Raw genomic sequence first — 25,777 nt, forward strand, 5'->3', positions numbered from 1 at the left:
TACGTAGATCAATACCTTCAACCCATTACATGCGGTCTCCCATCCTTCATCAAAGACACCAACCACTTTCTCGAACGCCTGGAATCCTTACCCAGTCTGTTACCCCCGGAAACCATCCTTGTAACCATTGATGCCACTTCCCTATACACGAATATCCCGCACGTCCAGGGCCTCGCTGCAATGGAGCACTTTGTTTCACGCCGATCACATGACACCCCACCTAAAACCTCTTTCCTCATCACCTTAGCCAACTTCCTCCTGACCCACAACTTCTTCACTTTTGAAGGCAAGGCCAGACATACCAACAATTAAAGGGAACAGCCATGGGTACCAGGATGGCCCCCTCGTATGCCAACCTATTTATGGGTCGCTTAGAGGAAGCCTTCTTGGTTACCCAAGCCTGCCAACCTAAAGTTTGGTACAGATTTATTGATGACATTTTCATGATCTGGACTCACAGTGAAGAACAACTCCAGAATTTCCTCTCCAACCTCAAATCCTTTGGTTCCATCAGATTCTCCTGGTCCCACTCCAAAGCCCATGCCACTTTCCTTGACGTTGAACTCCATCTGTCCAATGCTCAGCTTCACACATCCGTCCACATCAAACCCACCAACAAGCAACAGTAGCTCCATTATGACAGCTGCCACCCATTCCATATCAAACGGTCCCTTCCCTACAGCCTAGGCCTCCGTGACAAACAAATCTGCTCCAGTCCTGAATCCCTGAACCATTACACCAACAACTTGAAAACAGCTTTCGCATCCCGCAACTACCCTCCCGACCTGGTACAGAAGCAAATAACCAGAGCCACTTCCTCATCCCCTCAAACCCAGAACCTCTCACAGAAGAACCCCAAAAGTGCCCCACTTGTGACAGGATACTTCCCGGGACTGGATCAGACTCTGAATGTGGCTCTCCAGCAGGGATACGACTTCCTAAAATCCTGCCCCGAAATGAGATCCATCCTTCATGAAATCCTCCCCACTCCACCAAGAGTGTCTTTCCGCCGTCCACCTAACCTTCGTAACCTCTTGGTTCATCCCTATGAAATCCCCAAACCACCTTCCCTACCCTCTGGCTCCTACCCTTGCAACCGCCCTGGTGTAAAACCTGTCCTATGCAACCTCCCACCACCACCTACTCCAGTCCTGTAACCCGGAAGGTGTACGTGATAAAAGGCAGAGCCACGTGTGAAAGCACCCACGTGATTTACCAACTGACCTGCATACACTGTGACGCTTTCTATGTGGGAATGACCAGCAACAAGCTGTCCATTCGCATGAATGGACACAGGCAGACGTGTTTGTTTTTAATGAGGATCACCCTGTGGCTAAACATATCTTGGTGCACAGCCAGCACATCTTGGCACAGTGTTACACCGTCTGGGTTATCTGGATACTTCCCACCAACACCAACCTATCCGAACTCCAGAGATGGGAACTTGCCCTTCAATATATCCTCTCTTCTCGTTATCCACCAGGCCTCAATCTCCGCTAATTTCAAGTTGCCGCCACTCATACCTCACCTGTCATTCAACATCATCTTTGCCTCATCCTTACCCTCTCCCTTAAAACCCACATCCTTTTGTGTTTCCCTCTCCTTCCCTCTTTCCTGAAGAAGCAACCGCTGGTTGCGAAAGCTCGAAATTTTGAGTGTGTGTTTGTGTGTTATTTTATTGTGCCTGTGTCTACTGGCGCTTTCCCGGTTGGTAAGTCTTGGAATCTTTGTTTTTAATATATATATATATTTTGCTCTCTGTTGTTTTAAGAGTCATTTACCAAATACGTATTTTTCAAAGGACAGTACCATTTAGAAAATTTATGATAAAATGAAAATACTTTATTTCTTACACTTACGTATAGAGGTCTAATATATATTTTTTGCAGAGAAATTCATGACCATGAGTTGACATGACCTGTATGATTTGAGATGAAATCACCCACCTGTCCATTATGTTTTACTTCAGACAAGCAATATTACTTTTTATTCAGACTTTGTTTGAGTACTCAGCTTGTAGTTTCACATGCAATCATGACGAGGGGTCAGCTTTGGAATTAAGAAAGGGACTATCTAATGGAATCATGAACACACTCTCACATACAACCAGTCAAGAAACCTTTAGGGTCAGTAGAAATGGTAGTCATGAAAATGCTTGGAAATGAATACCAATCAGTGATGTGTTGATTAACAGTCCACATAATGATATTTTACTAAGATTGTCCCATCTGAACATGACTAATGTAGATTACTGGTCTGTAATAAGGATGGACTCCATTCTCAATCTGATCTATACGTAGCAGCAGGTTCTTGAGCTTTCTGTGGCCCTAAGCCATCTGCATCTTTTATAGTCCTCTATTTAGAATACTAAATTGATATGTTTACCCAATTAATGAGTTGTTTTTGACTGATATCTTGTCAAACCTCTATAAGCAGCTATGTTTTCACATTTCTGAAAAGTTACAATTATTGTATCAATAAAATTAAGTGTGTGGACAGTGATGTAAGTTCTTGCTGTGCTATGTGACTTTGTAATACTGACCTTTCCTTGCAGTTTGGTGTTGGTGGGTGCCTTACATCATCATCAGCAGATTCTTCCTCATATGCTAAAAAAATAGATGAGGATTAGCACACAACATAACCACTAATGAAATTGAATAATATTTGATTTCTATACAGACGAAAGTATGATTGCGCAAACATTAACTTCTTTAGCTAGGAATCCATAGCTTTTTAATAATTTTGCAGTTTACTTCTTTTTTTACAGATGTTTCTACCAATCAGAAAAAAGAACTTTATATAACATATTGAAAGTGTATTTGGCATTCCAGTTAGTAGGTATGACTGATTTAGTACAAATGTATTCTCTCTCTCTCTCTCTGTCCTTTTCATGTACATATTCCAGTCTTTGTTTTTCAGTGCAGTTCTTCCCTTTCCAGTCTTAATGATACATGTTTTATATGGCAACATAGCACACACACATAATGAACCCCCATTGGTACCATCCTTCATAAAATGTATGAAACTCTACTTACACCAAGCAAGCTTCTGATGGAATGGTACCAGTTATAGTTTTTCTTCTTCCTAGGTACACAAATGCACTTCCTTATGACACTCAGTTTCTCTAAATATATGATCATGGTCCTTGGACAAGATTTTTTCATTTACTCTGAGAAGATTAAATCTCAGAATTTCAAAATTAATCTTTCATATGATGTTTGATACTATTTCTGTATTTTCACTTATTGAATTTGTGAGTTTTCTGTATAGAATTTTGCTGACAGCACAAACTCACTTCAAATCATGCTGAACTACTTCATACTTCAGCAACTTTGATCTGTTATGTACTCTGCAGAAAACATTTTCTGTTGGTTCATCAGTCATCTGACAGGTTTGATGTGACATCTCAGAGTAGCACCTAGTCATTCATTCATTCATTCACTGTATTTCATAGATCCTATCAAGCAGGAGAACCTTCAGAGATGTGGAATACGTCAAGGTATACATTTAACGTAAGACAAGAACATCATAGAAACTTAATCTGTACACAGTATTAACAGTAATCCATCATTATACTGCTTAATGTTATTCACACTTATTAAATCTAAATTTAATTGAAAAATTGTTAAGAAAGCTGCTACATTGAGAAAAGCTGCTACCTCCTCAGAAACTCCCCATTTGTTTGTTGTGTTTGTTCCAGTCTCTGTATGATTATCTGATAGCTTAACACATGTCCTATCATCCTATCCCTACTTTTGGTTAGTGTTTTATTACATTCCTTTTGTTATCAGTTCTACAGATGAGCTCTGGTTATATTACCATTCCGTGTAATTTTAAACAACCTTCTTTAACACCATATCTCAAATGTTTTGATTGTTGTTTTTATTATTTTCCCACACTCCGTGATTTACTTTCATACTACACTATGCTCCAGATACATAATCTCAGAAATTTCTTTCTCTAACTGAGGCCTACATGTGATACTGGTAGACCTTTTTTTGAGAAGGAATGCTTGATAACCAAACATCTTGCAGAAACTCCTTTGGCTCCAGGGATTTTTACACTCCAATTCTAATACATATAAACCCTAAAATTGTTGTCAATAACAAGAGTGAATTTAGTATGAAATCAGAAATTCACAACCACAATACTAAAAACAGATGCAATTTCCCTATAGACTATTCATCCCACAACAGAGTTCAGAATACAGTTTTATACTGTGGTGTGAAAGTCTAACAGGTCAGCAGTGGACATTAGGAAGAAAACTGAAACTCACCAAATATACAATATATCTGAATATTTGGACCCAGAAAAGTAAATTCTTCCTAACACTAATATTTGTATCAGACAGATATTGATTTTGTTAGTTAAAATGCTTTGTTTGAAGTAATAGATAATAACGGCAACCAAGTGGATAGAAAGATGAACTTTTTTTTTTCAAATTAGTTGTTCTTCTAACATAGCAAGATATCAGTTTCAAGTGAGTGTCACTAGTCATAAACTGCTGTTACTTTTTTTTTTTTTTTTTTACTGAAGTCGCCAGCAATGGTTCCTTCTGCCTGTTAATGTATAACTTGGCTCGCTCCACATTCTTGAAGGCCTTCCTTCATTATAGGATTTACGAAGCATAATATGTCAATGACTGAATGAATGAATGCATCTCTTTGTATGTTATAGTCTACCTTTTGTTTCCTTCTCCCTTTGTTTATTGAGTAATTTTTGCTCCCAAAATTTCATTATGTTTACTGTATAGTCATCAGATTTTATGTCAGGTTTGCTGCTAATCTCATTTTTGCTGCTCCTCAATACTTTCAGCTTTCTTTGATTTACATTCCATCCAAATTCTGTGCTTGGTGTGTAATCAAAGCCATTCAGCAGGTCCTGCAGTTCTTCTTCACTTTCACAAAAGATTGCAATATCTGCAAATCCTACTGGTATCCTTTCACCCCGTGTTTTAATCCGATTTCTAATTGTTTCTTTAATTTTGTTCATTGTTTTATCTTCTTATCTGAAAATAGAAAAATACAGGAGAAAGACTGCATAGCTGCTTTACACTGTTTTTAATCTATTTGTCTTCCTTCTTATTGTTCCTTCTTGTCCCCATTTGCCTAAGGATGCCAAACTTATGGCACCACTTTAGAATGTCGACTACTTTCCCTGAGTTGTTGAATTGCTTGTAAGTATCTTGATTTCGACTAAGCCTAATTACATTTATCAATCATTATGTCAGAACTGCCTTTCCAGTGCCTTTATCTTTTCTGAAGCAAAACTAATTAACATTTGGCAGATGCTAAATTTTTGGGTTGTTTTGTTAATTAATTCTATGGAACCTTAAATGTCTCTATTCTATCCTCACCTTTTGTAGGTGAAGAGTATTAATCCTAGAGATGCCTTTGAAGTTTGAAGGTCACTTTTTTGTGATGTGCTTTAATACATATTATTTCTTACACCACTTAAGTCAAATTTATTGCAGATCTGCAGTGTCTTTCATATGAACATGTACAAAACAGAAAATTTATTCGACCAAAACGTAGTACCATGAAGATTATTGATTTGTAATTATTTAACACATTTGTTGGCACTAAAAGCTTTAAGAAATAACAGTTCAGTAAAATCTGATACAACTCACAGTTATTTTTTTTAATGCTGTTCCTGGAAGGTGAACTGTGTCTTGAGCTGTTCCTTTGACCTTGATTTCGACCACCAGATGAAGTAGTACTCATAGCAGAACCCATAGACTGAGTTCTTGTGCAGCATCTGTATAACACACTTTTTCATTAATATGATTAGTAATTATTGTGCCCACAAATACAGAATTTTTTTTTATGACTGATACCACTACCACTGCTACCGAACTTGTTTCAGACTGTAACAATGGCTGAAACAATACCCATATGAAATGGCAGAGGAGAATAGCAGGTAAGAGTCCTAGTTGTTGCTATATGAAAAAAAGATCTGAGTAGCTGAAAAAAGTTCTCTGTAAGAGGAGTAGGATGGCTGCAAACAAAGAATACTGATGTCTAATATGTTAAATGCTCATTCTTAATACATAGGGAGTTGGAAACTGTCTTTGATGATTATGTAATTTGTAAATGACTATGTCAAAGCTGTTGTCCTAATTATTGGAATAAAGGCAAAAGTGCTGTTACTGTAATTACAGGATGAGCACTGATTTAAGCCAAGATGGAGTGAGTATTTTTGTCATCACATCCTGCAGGCAGTACTTCTTGACTCAATGGATCATAAAAGGAGGTAATAAACTTCTGTATGGTGCTGTTTGTGATATGTGGGATGCGCGAGATATGGTTCTTTTTTTTTTTTTTTTTTTTTACACACACACACACACACACACACACACACACACACACACACACACACATCTAGTTCTGTAGAACCAAATTGAGAGGCAAATCTTCATGGTCATGGAACATCTCTGTGCATGAAATTACAACAAAAAATAGTAAAAGATAAAATAAAATGTTTATGAATCCTAAAAAGATGACAATCCATGACTTTATATAAACACCATCAACTATATAACACAGGATTCAGCTTAATTTTTCAAGGAACTCCTCAATAGAATAGAAAGAATGATCCAAGAGGAAACTATCCAGTTTACATTTGAAAGTGCATGGATTACTGCTAAGATTTTTAGATTCCTGTGGTAGCTTATTGAATATGGATGCAGCAGAATAGTGCATGCCTTTCTGCACAAGAGTCAAGGAGGTAATTACCTATCTTTTCCAGGTCACCACCTACATAATACTCCCTGTTCCTATCAAGACCATTTCCAGCTCCACTCACAATCATTATCTGATCCTCTTTCATAAAATTCATGCATAATTCCGCTATGTTTACAGTCTCCTGAACCAACCCTGCACTAGACTTCACAATGTTGATGACTTGGTATTCACTCCTGAACACTCCCTGCAATTCCTGGCCTACACCTCTGTCTGTATAGAAGTCAGAAATATGTGCAAGGAGAACACAACCTGCTAAATTAATTTAATAACAAGGATAACAAATTATATGGATATATGAAACAGTGTATAAAAAGAAAATTCAGAAATAAAACTCAAATTAGAAATGAGGCACTCAAATAAAATAAAAATAGCCTACTTCTCAAAACATAAGCATTGAGGATAGATAACAATGAAAAATATACATAAAATATTTGATAATAAACTCTTAAAATAACTTGCAGTGTGGTCTCAGCTCTCTGAGACTACAGATGTGTGTGCAATTTGTGTGTGTGTGTGTGTGTGTGTGTGTGTGTGTGTGTGTGTGTGTCTATTGTTGACAAAGGCCTTAATGGCTGAAAGCTTTAATTGTGTGAATCTTTTTATTGTGCCTATTGCGACTCACGTCTCTGCTATATGGTAAGTTGCAACTTTCCTTCTCTGGTATTGTTTCATTCCATCCTTGATTTTCCATTGTTTGATTACATCTTCAGAGTATGGTTTATTAGCTGAATTTCATAATTTGTTTCCACATGAGTGGGAAATGATTGAGATTATGCCAGAAAGCAAGATTTTGTGTGGGACTGGAAATGTAACAGGCTATTAATTAACTTCCCAAGTGTACTCAAATAATTAATTACTACTTTAGCTTGCTACTAACTGGAGTTTCTCACTTACAGATACTTAGAAATTAATGGAATTTTGAACTACTTACTACCAACAATTCCTCACAGCTCAACCATGTTCACAGCGCAGTGAATCAGCTACAGTAAACAGTCTTATGCTGTGGCAACTTAATCATGAAAATAGTTAATAAGATAGTGAGAGGATGTTTGAGACATTTCAATGTCTTTTTAATGTCAAATTATTATCAGCTGTTTAGTGAGTGCAAAAATGCAATTTATTAGGTGTAGATGTATCAACACTTCAGTCTGTTCATGCTGTACATTGTATTAGTTATGGGATACCCCAGAAGTAACAAAATAATCAGTACAAATATTGTTCTATGGAGACAATTACTACTAACAGAATACAGTCAAATTGAATTTAATTGTTTCATTTGGTTACCTTTTTTTGCTAAATGGAAATCATGATGGTAATGAAAGAAAGTTAAGTAACAGTACATCTAATTACACAACAGTTTGTTACCATTTGTTTCTGGGAAAAATAAATGAGAGGAACAGATAATCTACTATTGCACAAATAATAATGATGCTCAATGAAATAAAGAGGCAGTGTGCTGTATTTTGAAACTGATGTCTTTTACTTAATTCATAATGAATATTAATACTACCAGAAAATATGTAATTATGCATGAATTTAAGAGCAACAAAAGTGATAGCCACTTATCCTGATCTCCCACTCTTGAAGTAAATATTTTTGTCAGTTTTTCTAAACTGGTGTAACCATTCTCATTTTTTATGTAATTTTATTTCTTATGTGCACAGGTCTTGGAATTAATTTGCAATGCATATACACTTTAACATGGTTCATCGGTAAAAAAACTACAACCCACTATGAAGATTTAACAATTACAGTATACCAGTAAACCCCAGATACTTTAAACAATCAAATTCTCTTGTATACCTTTACAAATAAGCTAATGTGTTATATATTTGAAATAAATACATAGGCAAGGAAAAAAATCTGAAAAAGGTGAAATTATGCTTAAAGTTTTTTGGAACTCGAAAAGTGTTTTCATTATGAAACACTGGAAGGATATAGTCTGGGTCACTTGCACTCCACTTTAAGCAAAAGCTAGTTTTTCATACACCTCAAATTTTATGAAGATGTCTCTCCTGAAATATGTGTTATACAATGATATAATTTTGCAGGAACTTTTAGAAGAATATGTGGATGCCGTCTGCAAACTGCATTACAAAAAGAAATTGTAATAAAGAAGTAATAAATTAAAACGTCATGTCTGATGCTCAAGTTTTACTTCATGAACAGTGCTAAATGTAGTAGCCAAGAAACTTTTTCCTTTCATCATTTGGGAGTGGGAGATGTGGTTGTCAGTGACAAAAAAATTCATAAAGGTTTGAAATTATGTTCATAGTTTGCTGCGAATTGCTAAGTGATCTCATTCTCAAATACTGGATAATAAATAAAATAAAAAAATAAAGTCTAGGTATTTGCACACAGTCAGTTTCACTGCCTTAGGACAGACACATAGTATCTAACCATAATATCTGTCATACTGTGTTAAAATTTTGACATAAGATTATATCTCTTAATGAGTAGATTATAACAGCATTTAAAAATTTTAAATTCAGTTAACAACAAAGCAAAATACTGAAAATAACATTTTTGTTGCCCTGGAAGCCATTAGATAGGCAACCTGAAACTGGTACATGGTTCTGGGATAGTTGAATAATAATACAGAAAATGGCCCTTTCATTAGTATTAATATTATTGGAGCTCTGTTGTTTTCCTTTGTTCAAATTTTACTTCAGTTTCAAAAAGATTGCTTTTGCACATTTGTGTTCGTTTGGTGCCTCTGCAATGCTGTTTGTGTTTATGAGGAATACCAAGTGGACTGAGGCGTGAACGGGAATTTGGATTGAGCAGGGAGGTGTGCTAGGGTAGTCCGTGCAGTTGTGCACAACCCCTGTGCCAGGGTGATGTAGTAGTTACCACACCTGCGTGATCCACAGGAGACATGGGTTTGGTGTGAATTTTTATTCATCATATCAGTCTGCATATGTGTAACTGTGTTTTGTAATTATTGATTTTTTCATTGCTTTCTTTGTTTCTTAACTCTATATATTTCTACTTTATAGTGATTTACAAATTATAGGTGTAGATATAAAACATTTGTCTGCATAATGTATTTTGGAATAGTGTTTGCTTTCTTCCTCTGATGTCACTGGGCCATGGATTTCTCTGATGTCATTGGGCAATGAACTTCCTCTTGCTGTTGGCTTAAGAGCTACATTTCTTTACATTTTCACATATGTTTGCCCATATACACTCCTGGAAATTGAAATAGGAACACCGTGAATTCATTGTCCCACGAAGGGGAAACTTTATTGACACATTCCTGGGGTCAGATACATCACATGATCACACTGACAGAACCACAGGCACATAGACACAGGCAACAGAGCATGCACAATGTCGGCACTAGTACAGTGTATATCCACCTTTCGCAGCAATGCAGGCTGCTATTCTCCCATGGAGACGATCGTAGAGATGCTGGATGTACTCCTGTGGAATGGCTTGCCATGCCATTTCCACCTGGCGCCTCAGTTGGACCAGCGTTCGTGCTGGACGTGCAGACCGCGTGAGACAACGCTTCATCCAGTCCCAAACATGCTCAATGGGGGACAGATCCGGAGATCTTGCTGGCCAGGGTAGTTGACTTACACCTTCTAGAGCACTTTAGGTGGCACGGGATACATGCGGACGTGCATTGTCCTGTTGGAACAGCAAGTTCCCTTGCCGGTCTAGGAATGGTAGAACGATGGGTTCGATGACGGTTTGGATGTACCGTGCACTATTCAGTGTCCCCTCGACGATCACCAGAGGTGTACGGCCAGTGTAGGAGATCGCTCCCCACACCATGATGCTGGGTGTTGGCCCTGTGTGCCTCAGTCATATGCAGTCCTGATTGTGGCGCTCACCAGCACGGCGTCAAACACGCATACGACCATCATTGGCACCAAGGCAGAAGCGACTCTCATTGCTGAAGACGACACGTCTCCATTCGTCCCTCCATTCACGCCTGTCGCGACACCACTGGAGGCGGGCTGCACGATGTTGGGACGTGAGCGGATGACGGCCTAACGGTGTGCGAGACTGTAGCCCAGCTTCATGGAGACGGTTGCGAATGGTCCTCGCCGATACCCCAGGAGCAACAGTGTCCCTAATTTGCTGGGAAGTGGCGGTGAGGTCCCCTGCGGCACTGCGTAGGATCCTACGGTCTTGGCGTGCATCCGTGCGTCGCTGCGGTCCGGTCCCAGGTCGACGGGCACGTGCACCTTCCGCCGACCACTGGCGACAACATCAATGTACTGTGGAGACCTCACGCCCCACGTGTTGAGCAATTCGGCGGTACGTCCACCCGGCCTCCCGCATGTCCACTATACGCCCTCGCTCAAAGTCCGTCAACTGCACATACGGTTCACATCCACGCTGTCGTGGCATGCTCCCAGTGTTAAAGACTGCGATTGAGCTCCGTGTGCCACGGCAAACTGGCTGACACTGACGGCGGCGGTGCACAAATGCTGCGCAGCTAGCGCCATTCGACGGCCAACACCGCAGTTCCTGGTGTGTCCGCTGTGCCTTGCGTGTGATCATTGCTTGTACAGCCCTCTCGCAGTGTCCGGAGCAAGTATTGTGGGTCTGACACACCGGTGTCAATGTGTTCTTTTTTCCATTTCCAGGAGTGTAGATATTACACATGTGCAGCAGTACCATACTGCAGCCATATGAAACAGCATGGATTGGTACCTACCACATAGAGGACACATTGAGCAGCAGACAGGCACATTGAGAGAGGGTAGTTAAGTGTTATCAACTATTATACAGAATCCTTCTTCAGATGTAGACAAACATACACACACAACTTACACACAAATGGCCACTGTCTTGTTTTCTTCTACATCTGAAAGAGGACTCTTTTCTGATAGCTTACAGTACCTAACAGTCTTCTTTCAGTGTACCTGTCTACTACTCACCTCTGTGTGATGAGTAGCAATCTATTCTATTTCATGTTGCTGTTATTCAGTCCTAGATTTTGAGATGTTTGTCATTACATTTAGTGACAGATTAGAATTGCAAACATTACTATATAAAAGACATCACCTTGTTGAGTGTCTGCTGCTAGATCCAGAGCTGGTGGCATGTGGCTGAGGATGTACTGGAGTCTGTGAATGTTGTGTGCCGCCAGTAGTATTTGCAGCCTGATGCAAATCTGGGAGGGACTTATGATGTCTGCTGCAGCCAGATGTTCTGCAAGACAGAGAGTGCTCGTCCCCAGCAACCTGTAGTCAGTAAAGATAAAAATTAATATCCAAGATGCAAAGAAATAAAGAGATTTGATACCAGTATGTATTAATTTGTATGTTGATATACATATTAAAACATCAAAGATTTTAAATAATTTGTTGGGTTTGGGAGGACTGAGATTCAAATCACTGTCAGTCACACCAGAATTATATTTTCCATTGTTTACTGAATTGAAGTATAGTCACTTTGAAAAATACATGACTATTTTCCTTCCTCATCTTTGTCTTATCCAAATTTACACTGTGCCTCTAATGACCTTTTGGTAATGGAATATTATATATTAACTGCCAGAAACAACCACTGCAGGCTCTTCTGCAAAGCAGCCAAATATGATTCGTGTTAATCCAGTCACTTTGCTCACTTTGGTAACTACAGGAATATGTGTGTGTGTGTGTGTGTGTGTGTGTGTGTGTGTTTGGGTGCAGATGCATATACATAGAGGGTGTTTCACAACTGATGGACAGTAAATCACACATGAAAAGTACAGGCCAAAAGTAGCTAAAAAGCCTCAATAAACATGGGTCCACAGATCAACCATTATCAATATACAACACATTTTATGATTTTATGTTGCATTTCATCAGTGTCTAGGAACATACGGGATCTCTAAATGTTAAAGTAGGTGTTCGAAATGTTGTGCATGCATCTGAATGCATCACTGAACTCGTCTCTGAAATGAGTTGTGTGAATCCTCTCAGGCAGTCCTGGAGAATTCTGGAAATGCTGGAAGGCTGCTTCAATCTGCAAGCATAATTCCTCAAGAGAGTTGACATTGGTAGTATAAACCAGCCTTTTGATGCGGCCCCACACACAGAAATCCATGGGATTTGAATCCAGAGACATTGAAGGCCATGGCACAGGCTGTCCTCTACATATACAATGTTCATCAGACATCTGAGTTAGAAGCCAGTGAACTCGTATGTACTGGAGCACCATCATGCATGAACCACATGTTAAGGGACTGGTTCAGTGTGACATCATTATGTAGGCCTACATCTAGAAGTATAGTCTGCAGAAACTGCATGTACTGCTGCCCTGTTAGTCTCTGTGGTAGGAAGTAAATCCAGCCATCTGTGAACAGAATACTGCTTACAAACGCGGGATTCGTGGTATTTTGTTTTTGCACTGATTGGCAGAAATTCTCTCTAGGAGGGAAGCCTGCATTGTTGAGGGCTTTCACTTGGTGGAAATGATATAGATAGAGTATTTGCTGATACAAAATCTACTATACACTGCTATGACTCAGGACATGCTTATGGGTACCAATCCTCCTTGTTGAAGCACTCAGACATTCGTGTACAATGCGTAACACGAAACTCCCGATTTCTCTAAAGCACTGATGTAATCGGCTAATTGTATGCCTGTTGGGCTGCTGCAGAGAGGAAAAGCTCCTTAATACACTCGTGCAGCCTCAAGGGCACTGCCATTCATTTTACCATACATGAAGTGCATGTCAGCTTACTGCTCATTGGTGTAACCTCTGTCCACGGTGCCTTCAAGTTCATAACTGATTGTGAATCTGGTAGGGCACAGTCCATGGAGGGGAAAGGGAAGTAGCTGTGTATGCATAAACAAACAGATAGCCGATCCCAACCCTTGAGATCCAGGGATCTTTTTTATTCTTTTTTAACAGCTGGTTCCCAACTCAAATTAATGCTGTACCTTGGCAACAGTTGTTTTGTGGGCCCTTGTATATTGGAGCTTTATAGCTACTTTTGACCTGTACTTTCTGTGTGTGAAATATTGACCATCACTTCTAAAACATCCTATATCAATTATGTATTGTTACAGAGTCTCCAGTCTAATAAGCACAGTAACATGCACCCACATTTACTGTATGTATTGAAAATGGTTTCCATTTGCCTCAACACATGCATGTATGCACCGTTGCATGTTCTGTCTCACACATTTACATCGGACATGCTTCATCTGAACAGTGTCAAAGACAGCATGAATATGCTGCTCCAGTGTCTCCACATCTATAATGGGCTCTGCATGCACACTACTTTTGACATGGCCCCATAATCAGAAATCGCTTGGGTTAAGATGTGGTGAACAAACAGGCCATGCAACTCAACCCTCTTGTCTGATACATCGACCAGGATTGAGATGCATCCAGCTGTTACCAGTGAAGGGGGCTGGAGCACAATCTTGTAACAGCCACTTAACCCTATGAATCAGCAATGGCACTTCTTCAAGCAGGGAAGGCAAAGTACTTGCAAGAAACGCTGATAGTTGCGACCTATTAGGCAATGTTGAAGGAGGACTGGTCCTAAAATACAGTCACCAATTATGGCGGCCCACAAATTCTGGCTGCACCAATGTTGATGATTCACTGTCACCATACCATAGGGGTTCTGCATACTATCCTACAGACTGACTGTTTGGAAAGTTGAAGATATCACTCCATGTAAAGAAGGCCTCATCTGTGAATAAGATGGATGACACAAATCCCAGAATTGTGGTTGCCTGGTGAAGAAACTGGTGATAAACTGCTCCCAATGTGGAAAGTCTGTCACTAGTAAGCCCTGCACACACTAAATGATAAGGGTAGTAACAATTGTCATGAAGTATGTTCCACATGGTCATCTGACTTACCCTGTACTGGCGGGCCAACTGCCTGGTACTGACACGGAGGTCACCTTTCGCAGTGTTTATCACATTTTCCTCCAAGTCTGGTGTCTGAACATTTGGGATACATCCTTCCTGAAATCCCCCTGTCTCAAACAAATGGCAAAACACTGTTGCAAATGTTGATTGATGTGGATGTTGTTGGTGGGGATAGGTCTCCTGTTACAACCTTGCTGCCTGCTGCACAATTCTGCCTGCTGCACAATTCCATTTGCCTTTCCATAATAAACACCATGTCAGGAAGTTCTTGGTTTGAATATGGAACTATTGTGTACAATGCTGCATCACATCCACTACAATGTGAGTCAACAAGAGAAGGGAATTGGACACAACATTACCAATTACTATGAGGAGAGGGCATTAGGGCATAACGTATGAGGAACAGTACTACCCTCTAGAAGGAAACTGTGCATACTGTAACTATGGCTGCATTGAACAGCACCTGTTAGACTACTGTCTAGTATGATTAAGTAAAAGCATGGAAACCATGTGTTTCCGGAGATAAGTTCATTAGACCTTTTTTATCCCATGTCCTCTCATTGGTCAATCCCATGAGTTTGTACAAAAGAGAGTGAGTGAGTGAGTGAGACAGAGAGAGAGAGAGAGAGAGAGAGAGAGAGAGAGAGAGAGAGAGAGAGAGAGAGAGAGAAACTTAGCATAGAACACTTATCAGCTGTTTATATACTGGTAAGGTTAAAACCTGTTTATTAAAAACATTAATGTGTTGATTGTAATTTATATCCCTGAGTCAAAACACACTAATAACGTATAGAAGCAATGGCTAATAAGGTAGTTTGCTACTTAAGTTGTGAATATTTGAAGACTTCAAATTTTCTGCCTGGTGTCTGCTGGCAATTCTGTTACCGACTTTTACTTCAGAATAAAAAGCTCATTCTGAATACTAGTCAGATATGCATATTCTATACAGAAATTCCTTTTACTTTTAGTTTTGTGATTGCAAATTTCACAAAACATCCTAAATTCATTCTTATTGATAACCAAAAATAACATTTGGTTGTGGAAGTGTTGTCACATAAGTATAAGAATCCAAAGTCCTGAAGAGGCTTCTGTAGGGGTTTAATCCTCAACTTTATTGAGTATTCTTACTGCACACTTCTGTAAAATAACTACTTTTTTACTTACCTGCATTTCCTGAGAAGGATAGTCTTGAATGAAACTTTGCAAATAATGCTAGCAATCCCTTTTGTCGGTCAACACAGTCAGCAATTTACAAATGCAAACCAGACAGAAAGGAGTTTTTTTGATAACTTATCCCTTTGCTCTCATGAAGTCAGTTTATGATCCCTAATAACTTCACACCATGAGCTTAATCTAGTGTTTACTCATTGATCTCTACTTCCGGTTACTGTTATTTATTTTATATTTGTTTTGAACCTCATAGCATAAGTTTTTGAAAGATTAAAGGTAAAGCCATTTGTTGCAACTCAGTTCTCAACCTGTTCCATTTTCTCCTGGATATGGCTAGTATGGATACATTTGGTCCCTTTATCAGTATACTTGTGTCCAATGTCGCAGTTCCGTAAGAGTTGTGCAAAGTGTCGGGTAAATCATTTATGTAGGTCAAAAATATGAAACGGCCAAGCACTAACTTCATCGGATATCACTTTTAATCTTTCAGTACGAGAGAAGGAAAGTTGCTACTCACCATGTAGTGGAGATGTGTGTGCAAGTTGCACTTGCGTGAGTTGGTGTATGTGTGTGTGTGTTGTGTGTGTGTGTGTGTGTGTGTGTGTGTGTGTGTGTGTGTGTATGTGTGTGTGAGTGTGTATGTGTCTACTGCTGATGAAGGCCTTAATGGCTGAAAGCTATGATTGTGTGAATCTTTTTATTGTGCCTATAACAGCTCAGCATCTTTGCTATATGGTGAGTAGCAACTGTCCTCTCGTATTGTTACATTCCATCCTGGAATTTCCATTGTTGGACTTTTAATCTTCCCCACTTAGAATGTTTTTTTATTCCAGTGGTTTCATTTGTTAGTTTGATCCTTGGATATTGTAGTGAATTCCTTCTATGCACTGTTTACATAAAAGTTGAACATGATATACTATACAATATACATGACATTTGCATGATGGTTTGACTAACAAGATACTGATGGTGCATTCATTGAAAACTATGAAGTTGTAAACTGAAACCATATTGGAAGATCTCTTATAAGTGTAAAAGGTAAAGATGTTTTTGCACATTATTATACTACAGTTAGAAAAAAGAATAATCAAGTAGCTGAGGTGCATTGCCTGGAGATGACTAGCTGTGTGTGTGTGTGTGTGTGTGTGTGTGTGTGTGTGTGTGTGTGTGTGTGTGTGTGTGTGTGTGTGTTGCATATTCAATATTGATTAAGAGTTATGCCACAGCTGTCAAACAACAACCAGTACCTGACCAATACAGGTACAAACACCTCCTGTGCCGACTAGAATGACCTGCAGCAGACATCTGGAGGACACAGGACAACGTGCTTGTGTTGTTGTAACCGCAGAAAAGCCAAGTCTAAATGCAGTTGTTCTCAGACGATACACCAGAAATCATACGGGGAGATAGAGTTAACAGGGGACGCCAGGCGTGTCAGAGGGGTCACAAAAGATAACGACGCAGCCAGATAGCCGAGGCGGCGGTCCAAGCGGCCAGGCAGCTGCGCGTGATAAGCAAGGAAGCAGACTCAGCTATTAAGATAAAAAGGGCGCTCTGGGCAGGTCCCTTAATAAGCAATAACTTACAGTATCAACACTCTTGGCTAGAGGGAGAAGTCTGGGAGCGGAGAGAGAAAGAAAGAGGGCCCTAGGTGGGGACCGCACTACGTCATGAGGAGCCAATGAAGGGCTCAGGACGCAGTGCGTGACCATATAGGGAGAGGCCCCTCTACCCTCCACCCAGCTTCTGAAGAAAAGTACTGAAGTTAATACTAAAACAATCCCTAATAAGGAAAAGTTGCACTCGACGCTACGTCATGCCAAGCGCTGGCGGGGTCGAAGGGGAAGAGCTAACAAAACTCGGAGGCACGCCGCTCCGGGGATCTCTCTCTCTCGGGTTTAGGCAGCGACGGTAGTCAGCGTGAGTAGCAGCCGACTTGGGCTGAGGGCGGGCTGCAGGCAGACAGTTGGAGATAGTCGCCGATGAGCGTTTAGGCAGCGACCGCGGGACTCTGACGTAGGGTGCTAGTGTGGGCAGCAAAGTGCTGGAAAGTTCTATCAGGCAGCCAGAACGGTGGAAGTCAGTCACCGTCTCTGTAATGGGCTTGGCTATTCTGTAGGTACAATCACTACGCAGTTAGGGTGATCTGTATTCTTTATGAATAAATTAGAACTTTTATAACGTCCATACGAGTTTACTTCTACCAACATCCTAGCCTTGTACCTTCACACCAGGGAATTTAACATCTTAGCCAGATCAAAAGTCTCCCTCTCAATTAGGTCAACCGGCTAATTCCCGTTTACGAACCGTGTCGCTCAATCCCTCGCAAAACCCACGCTTGGGACGCGACATAAATAAAAGTTTTGGTGTCAGGTGTGGGGTACCACAAAGGCATATAGGCAAAAAGGAGATAGAAGCCAGTAGATTTTGCTACAGCGACTGTGGCAATTAGCAGGAAGTTGTGGCGACTCGCAACTTTCAGCATTAGTAGCCTCACTACGACAGAGTCCAGAGAAGTAGTCCTCGCGGGTGCAGGGCAACGCAGGATAGCGGCAGCACGACGCGGAGCGACGAGGCACAGAGGTGCCTAATCAGCCAGCGTTCGAGACCGGGGGTCCGGGCCGAGCAGCGGCAGCAGCCGTAGCAGCGGAAGCCGAGGCGAGCGACGGGGTCGGCACAGCCCAGCAGAGCGGCGGCCGACGCATCGCGGCAGCGCGGAACAGCGCGGGCATAGAGAGCACAGAGACAGCGCGGAGCAGCGCGGCACAACGCGGGACAACGCGGATCAGCGGAACAGACGGCGCACCACAAGAGAAGCGGTACATATAAAATTATATTAAGAATTTTGTATCTTGTATTGTAAAGTGCTAACATAGGTAAGTTGGTAAGATGGCCCAAACTAACGAAGTTCCGTCATCCTCCAGTAGCGGTAAGATATCAGTGAAAGAAGCCTTGTGTATAGTTCCAAAAGTGTTCGAAGGAAATAAGAGAGATCTTAGGGAGTTTATTGAAAATGTAGACGCTGCATTTGAACTTGTGAAACCGGAGGAACACGAAACGTTACTGAAGTTTGTTAAAGCCAAAATAACCGGAGAGGCCAGATCGAGGCTGCAAGTAAGGGAACGCACGGGGACATGGCAGGAAGTAAAACATGTTCTAGAGGAAAATTATGCGAGTAAGCGTACCATTGACTACTACGCGTGCAAAATATTTCAATCGAGACAGGGACAAGGAGAGCCAATTGCGACATGGGCAAGCCGAATAGATGAAATGCAAAGGGATTTCAGGGAAGCAGTAAGCAGAGTTACGGCTAGGGAGAACTTAAAGGGCGCAATAGAACTGGTTGATTCACTAGGAAGAGCATGCTTTACACAAGGGTTAAGCAATGATAGAATACAGACGATAGTAAGAAGTAGAGGCGATGAAATCACGCTAGCAGCGGCCGTGGAACTAGCATTGCAAGAAGAAAGTGCAATACTGTCAATGGAGGAGCGGGGACTAGCCCCAAGAGTAACTTTCAACCGGGGAAAGGAAACGGTGAAGAATACCAGAGATATTAGAGATTTGAAATGTTTCAATTGTGGATTGAGAGAGCACATGGCAAGCAAGTGTAGAAAGAATAGGCCAGAGGGAAGAGTACGGATAATGACGGGCAAAGAGTTTACGAATTTTTGTTACGGGTGCGACAAGCCAGGACATACAGACGCGGAATGCCGGGTAAGATTAAGAAAAATTCAGCCGATAGATACAAGAGACTTTAGAGGAAATCATAGGGAAGCTGATGGAGGGTTACGAGAGTGGAGGTGCCCACAATGTAATCTACCAGGGAACTGTGGAGTTCCGTGTACGAGGGTAAAAGACGTTGCTTGTTTCGGGCCTTGTTGCGATAGGTAAACCCTCAGTTAGGGTAATCGACTGTGCAACAGAAAATGACGTTTTGGTTTTATACCGCATAGAATTAAAAAGATATTTGAAGTTGCTAATAGACACTGGAGCACAGTTGTGTCTGCTCAAGAGAACGAGTATTCCGATAAATAGTACACTTGCAATTAATGAAGCGGAAAGGCTTCGGCTAAAAGGTGTAACCAGTGAGGCCGTCAGCACAATAGGTACGGTACAGGTACACGTAAGTGTGGACGGTTCTGAGCAAGTAGGGCAAAAATTTCACGTGTACGGGAGAGGATTAGATATTCCGTACGACGGACTGATAGGCAGAAATTTCTTGACAGAGCATAGAGTTAAGTTAGACTATGCAGGTAAAATAGTGAGACTAAAAGGGCGAGATATACCCTTAGTAGTAGAGGAAGAGCCAAAGGGACATGAGAACGAACAAGATTCAGAAGTAGGCGGGGAAATAGGGCCCCGAGAGGAAAAAATAATGTTATTAAAGGTGGAAGGAAATGTAAAAAGGGGAATCGAAAAGGAAATGATTATTTCTAGGCAGGAGATTGCACAAGGGGTACATGTACCTGAAGCGTTAGTAAAAGTGCGAAATGGGAAATGCATAGTAAGTGCATTAAACTTGTCAGAAGACTGAGTGCAGTTAGGAAACGTCAGGTTAATGACGGAAGAATTAGAAAAAGTAGGGAAAATACGCGAAGTAAAATGTTGTACTAATGTCATAGGAAAGACAGAAAGTCGTACTAGTGTGTTGCGAAGGCAATTAAGAATGGATCATTTGAACGCTGAAGAGAAAAGCGCTTTAGCAGAGGTTTGCGCGGAATACGGAGATGTATTTCATCTACCAGGGGACAACCTGTCCTATACTTCCGCAGTGAAGCACACAATACCGATTGCACCGGAACACGCGGGAAAGGTAGTAAACGCTAGACCGTACAGGATCCCGGAAGCGCAAAAGGAAGTGCTAAGGGAGCAAATAGAGCAGATGCTAAGAGATGACATAATTGTCGAGAGTAAGAGCGCTTGGAACGCACCGTTACTGTTAGTTCCAAAGAAGCTAGACGCTAGTGGCAAACAGAAATGGAGAATCGTAGTGGACTACAGACGATTAAATGATATCACTGTAGGCGATGCATTTCCACTACCGAATATCTCCGAGATACTGGATCAGTTAGGGCAAGCTAAGTACTTCTCGACGCTTGACCTCGCAAGCGGGTACCATCAAATATTGACGGACGAGAAGGACAGAGAGAAAACGGCATTTACCTCAAACTATCAGCATTACGAATACAAACGAATGCCGATGGGACTGAAGGGAGCCCCAGGATGTTTTCAGAGACTGATGAATACAGTCTTGGCAGGTTTGCAAGGAGTGAAATGCTTTGTATATCTAGACGACATAGTATGCTATGGGAAAAACCTACAGGAGCATAACGAAAAGCTCCGGGAAATATTTGACAGGTTGCGAGAGCACAATTTGAAGCTGCAACCAGACAAGTGTGAATTCCTGAGGAAGGAAGTAATCTTCCTAGGTCATTGCATCACTGACAAAGGAATATCACCAGATATGGCGAAGGTGGAGAAGGTGAAGTTCTTCCCACAGCCAAAGACAACTAAGGAACTAAAAGGGTTTCTCGGATTGATAGGTTACTACCGCCGTTTCATTGCTAACTTCAGCAAGATTGCGAAACCTCTCCATGAGCTCTTAAAAAAGGGAGTGGAGTACCGATGGAGCGAACGTCAGAACAATGCGTTCGAAGAACTAAAAGAGAAATTAATAAACCCTCCGTTACTTCAGTACCCTGCCTTTACGAAACCGTTCATCATTACAACGGATGCGAGTAACGCAGCCTTGGGTGCAGTGTTATCGCAAGGTAAGAAGATTGGCGAAGACTTGCCCATCGCATATGCATCCAGAGCATTGAACAAAGCCGAACTAAATTATAGCACAACGGAAAAAGAGTTGTTGGCTATAGTTTACGCAGTAAAACAGTTCAGACCATATGTATATGGCAGAAAGTTCACTGTAGTGACAGACCATAAGCCACTAACGTGGATATTTAGTGTCAAAGATCCGAGTTCGAGACTCCTGAAGTGGAGACTGAAACTCGAGGAGTATGATTATGAAGTAATATACAAACCAGGAAAGTTAAATAGTAATGCGGATGCGCTGAGTAGAATAAGGCATGAAGGGAAGGAAGAGATAGATGCGAAGCAGAAGGTGGAGACAGAGATCTCGGCAGCAAAAGCAAATGGGGAAGAAAGTTCCGTAAACGTGCGGCAAGCACAAGTGTCGAGTGAAATAGAACAGGAAACGGATAGTGGTGAGGAAATTAGTCCCGAAGAAAAAGAAAATATACTAAAGGAAATGCATGACAATCCCTTGGGAGGTCACCAAGGAATGCACAGGACACTCGAAAGAATTAAAGCATACAAGCAGTGGCGCGGAATGAAGCGTGACATTGAAAATTACATTAGGAAATGCCCATCGTGTCAAAAGAATAAAAACACGCAAATGAAAACTAGGATGCCCTTAGAAATTACAGACACAGCAGAAACAGTATTCGGAAAGTGTGCGATGGATATAGTGGGTCCACTAGATGTATCTAATACAGGAAAAAGGTACATGTTAACATTCCAAGACGATCTGAGTAAATTTACCTTAGCAATCCCAATTGACAAACAAGATGCCGAAACAGTAGCTGAGGCATTTGTGGAAAACGTAGTATTAAGGTATGGAATTCCATCAGTATTATTAACAGATCAAGGGTCTAACTTTCTGAGTGATGTATTTAAAAGTGTATGTAAATTGTTGAAGGTAAAGCGTATAAATACTACAGCGTACCACCCTGAATCAAATGGTGCACTAGAAAGAAGTCATAGAACTATTGTAGAGTATCTCAGACACTTTGTAACAGGAGATCAAAGTTCTTGGGACAAATGGGTACCGTATGCAATTTTTGTGTTCAACACTACACCACACAGCAGCACAGGATACACACCATTTGAATTACTATACGGAAGAAAGGTTAACATACCAGGAGTACTGCAGCAAGAAACACAGCAGGTAAGTTACAATTATGAAATGTATGTAAATAAACTAAGAGCGAGAATGCAGGAAGCCCACAGTGGCCAGAGACTCGATTATAAGAAGTAAGAAAATCAGTAAGGAACAGTATGACATGAAACAAAATCCAAAAAACTTCAAGGTAGGAGATAAAGTATTACTGCACGATGAGTCAGTGAGACGGGGTAGATCTCGGAAATTAGATTCACAATGGAGAGGTCCATTTGAAGTAGTAAAAGTGGAAGGTCCTAACGTAGTAATAAAAGTTAAAAGAAATAAGGAAACAAAAGTACATGCCAACAGGCTGAAACAATTCTTTTAAATTTCAGGTATGGCACTCAAGTGGCAGGTCGTGAAATTCGTCATAGTGATAACAGCATACTACATCACTGCATCAGAGCATGCAACAAATGAGTACCAAGTGACGCCATTTCCGAGTTCATCAGGACTATATTACGATAATAGAGGACAGGTAGAAATATACAGTACCACATGGAGAATAGTCACATACGTAAATCTAGATATAATAACAGAAAGGTTTCAGAATGCAGAGAGGTATGGTAGGGCAGCGGTACAAAGGTGCCGACAAAACACTAACACAATTAAATGTAGGATTAATAGAATGCAGGGTACTAGACCAACAAGTAACCCATCATGTGGAGAAAATCACAGGATTGCAACTTTTAGTACAGCAGCTAACGAAACACGAGACCAGAAGGAAGAGAGGAGTATTCAACTTCGTCGGGCAGGTAAGTAAAATACTGTTCGGGACGTTGGACGAAGCAGATGCAGCATACTATAAGGAAAGAATAGACGCTATGGAGAAAAACTCAGAAGGGTTGTTGAGGCTAACAAAGGAACAGGTGGCAGTGGTAAGAGCCACATTGGCGGGAGTAAACAGGACGGTATATACACTAGAGTCAAATGAGCACGTTCTGAAGACAGGTATGCAAAGACTAGAACGATTCATGAAGGAATACGTGAAGGAAACCGATATAGGGTTTAAACGTGTAGCGTCCTTCGCCACAGTAACAGAGCAAGTATTACAACTATCGGCAGTGTTTGGTCAGATCGAAGAGGAATACGAACAAATGATAAATGCCATTGTAAATGCTCAGAAGGGAATACTACAGCCTCATATAATTAATCCAGTCCAAATTGTAAAATACCTAAGTTTAATACGGGAAGAACTAAAAGATGTAAAGTTTCCTGTTCCTCTTACGGAGTCCTCAGGTTATCTATTGTTAAGAATAATTGATTTAGATGTTTTCATCTCGGGTAGCATACTAGGATATGTAATTAATATTCCATTAATAAATAATAACAATTTCAATTTGTATAGAGTACTCCTACTACCAAAAGAAATTCCAAACATGAAAGGTAAATATGTGTACATACAGCCAGAGAAAGAATTCTTACTAATAGATGAATCCAAAAGGCAGTACGCGAAACTTTCTGCGGAGGAACTAAAATGCAAGGAGCTAAGTAAAAATAGGAGACTGTGCAAACAAGCATTCGCCTTGCTGTCAACATTCGACCACGAAGAGTGCGAAGCCAAATTGTTGCAACCGGTAAGAGAAATTCCGGAAGATTGTGTGCGAAAAATAGTCGCACTGAATCAGAGCCTTTGGACTCATCTAAACAGTAACGAATGGCTATATGTAGCACCGAAGGAAGAAGGCTTAACAGTATTGTGTGGAAGGGAACCACCAAAGGACCTAGTAATAAAAGGGGTAGGAAAAATTAGTTTTTACAGTAAATGTGAGGGGTATGGCACTAGAGTGTTCATACAAACAGATACGAGTGATTCAGAGTAATGTGACGAAGAAAGACATAGTTCCGCAGATCAATCTAGAATTCGATTGTTGCGTGGTAAACAAGGAAAAAAGGAATGTCTCAACGTTAGCATTAGATTTGCCATTGGACCAGGTAATAACACAGTTAGACGACTTGAAAGTCGCAGGAAAAAGACTGGATGATGTCCAGAAGATGGTAGAGAGACAAGAGGAGGAAATGAAATACTCCAGGTACTTCACACATTACTCCATAACTACGTATGTAGCCATATCAATAGTTATTCTAATCATAATAACATGCTGTTGTAAAAACTGTAAATGTTGTAAAGACTGTTTTAAAAGTATATGGAAATATTTTGAAGACAGTGATTGTTGTGGAAAAGTATGTATAAGAAATACCATAGTGAACCAATACCCAGAGACTAGTTCAGCTAGAAGACACAGTAATAAAGAAACTGAAGAGATAGTAATTTATGAAAGATGTGGAAAAGACCAAGGTGATACGGTCGCTTTCAGAAACAGACGTTAAATAACTGTATTTGAAATGTGTAATTGAAATGTAACTGTATTTGAAATATGTAATTGAAATGTAACTGTATTTGAAATGTGTAATTGAAATGTAACTGTATTTGAAATGTAATTCTAATTGAAATGTGAATGTATGTATCAATGAAAGTGTCTTTTGATTTTAATGCAAATGCTTTTGACATAACTGAATGTTAGGCATGTATAATGTAATTGTATTATTGTGTGTTTAATGAATTTGACTTTACTAAATGAAAATGAAAAATATAACATATCAGATGCTAATGTAATAAACAAATCTGTAAAGCATGTAATGGAAAAAAAAAAAGAGTCACAATTGACGCTACTCTGAGGAGTAACGCCAATTTCCCTGGCGGGGGAGGTGTTGTAACCGCAGAAAAGCCAAGTCTAAATGCAGTTGTTCTCAGACGATACACCAGAAATCATACGGGGAGATAGAGTTAACAGGGGACGCCAGGCGTGTCAGAGGGGTCACAAAAGATAACGACGCAGCCAGATAGCCGAGGCGGCGGTCCAAGCGGCCAGGCAGCTGCGCGTGATAAGCAAGGAAGCAGACTCAGCTATTAAGATAAAAAGGGCGCTCTGGGCAGGTCCCTTAATAAGCAATAACTTACAGTATCAACACTCTTGGCTAGAGGGAGAAGTCTGGGAGCGGAGAGAGAAAGAAAGAGGGCCCTAGGTGGGGACCGCACTACGTCATGAGGAGCCAATGAAGG

General features: G+C 40.6%; 1 protein-coding gene across 5 annotated transcripts in view; it reads right to left on the minus strand.

Moving 5' to 3' along the window:
- LOC126279011 (protein FAM110B) overlaps positions 1-25,777 on the minus strand; it is a 1,155,794-nt gene that overhangs the window by 15,599 nt on the left and 1,114,418 nt on the right. For all 5 annotated transcript variants that reach the window (XM_049979391.1, XM_049979392.1, XM_049979394.1 and 2 more), the window contains 3 exons: positions 11,769-11,947; positions 5,630-5,757; positions 2,543-2,606 (listed from right to left, as the gene is read on the minus strand). In XM_049979391.1, the coding sequence (XP_049835348.1) occupies positions 2,543-2,606; positions 5,630-5,757; positions 11,769-11,947 (371 nt within the window). The remainder of the gene's footprint in view (positions 1-2,542; positions 2,607-5,629; positions 5,758-11,768; positions 11,948-25,777) is intronic.

This window comes from Schistocerca gregaria, chromosome 6, assembly GCF_023897955.1.
Source record: "Schistocerca gregaria isolate iqSchGreg1 chromosome 6, iqSchGreg1.2, whole genome shotgun sequence".
NCBI lineage: Eukaryota > Metazoa > Arthropoda > Insecta > Orthoptera > Acrididae > Schistocerca > Schistocerca gregaria.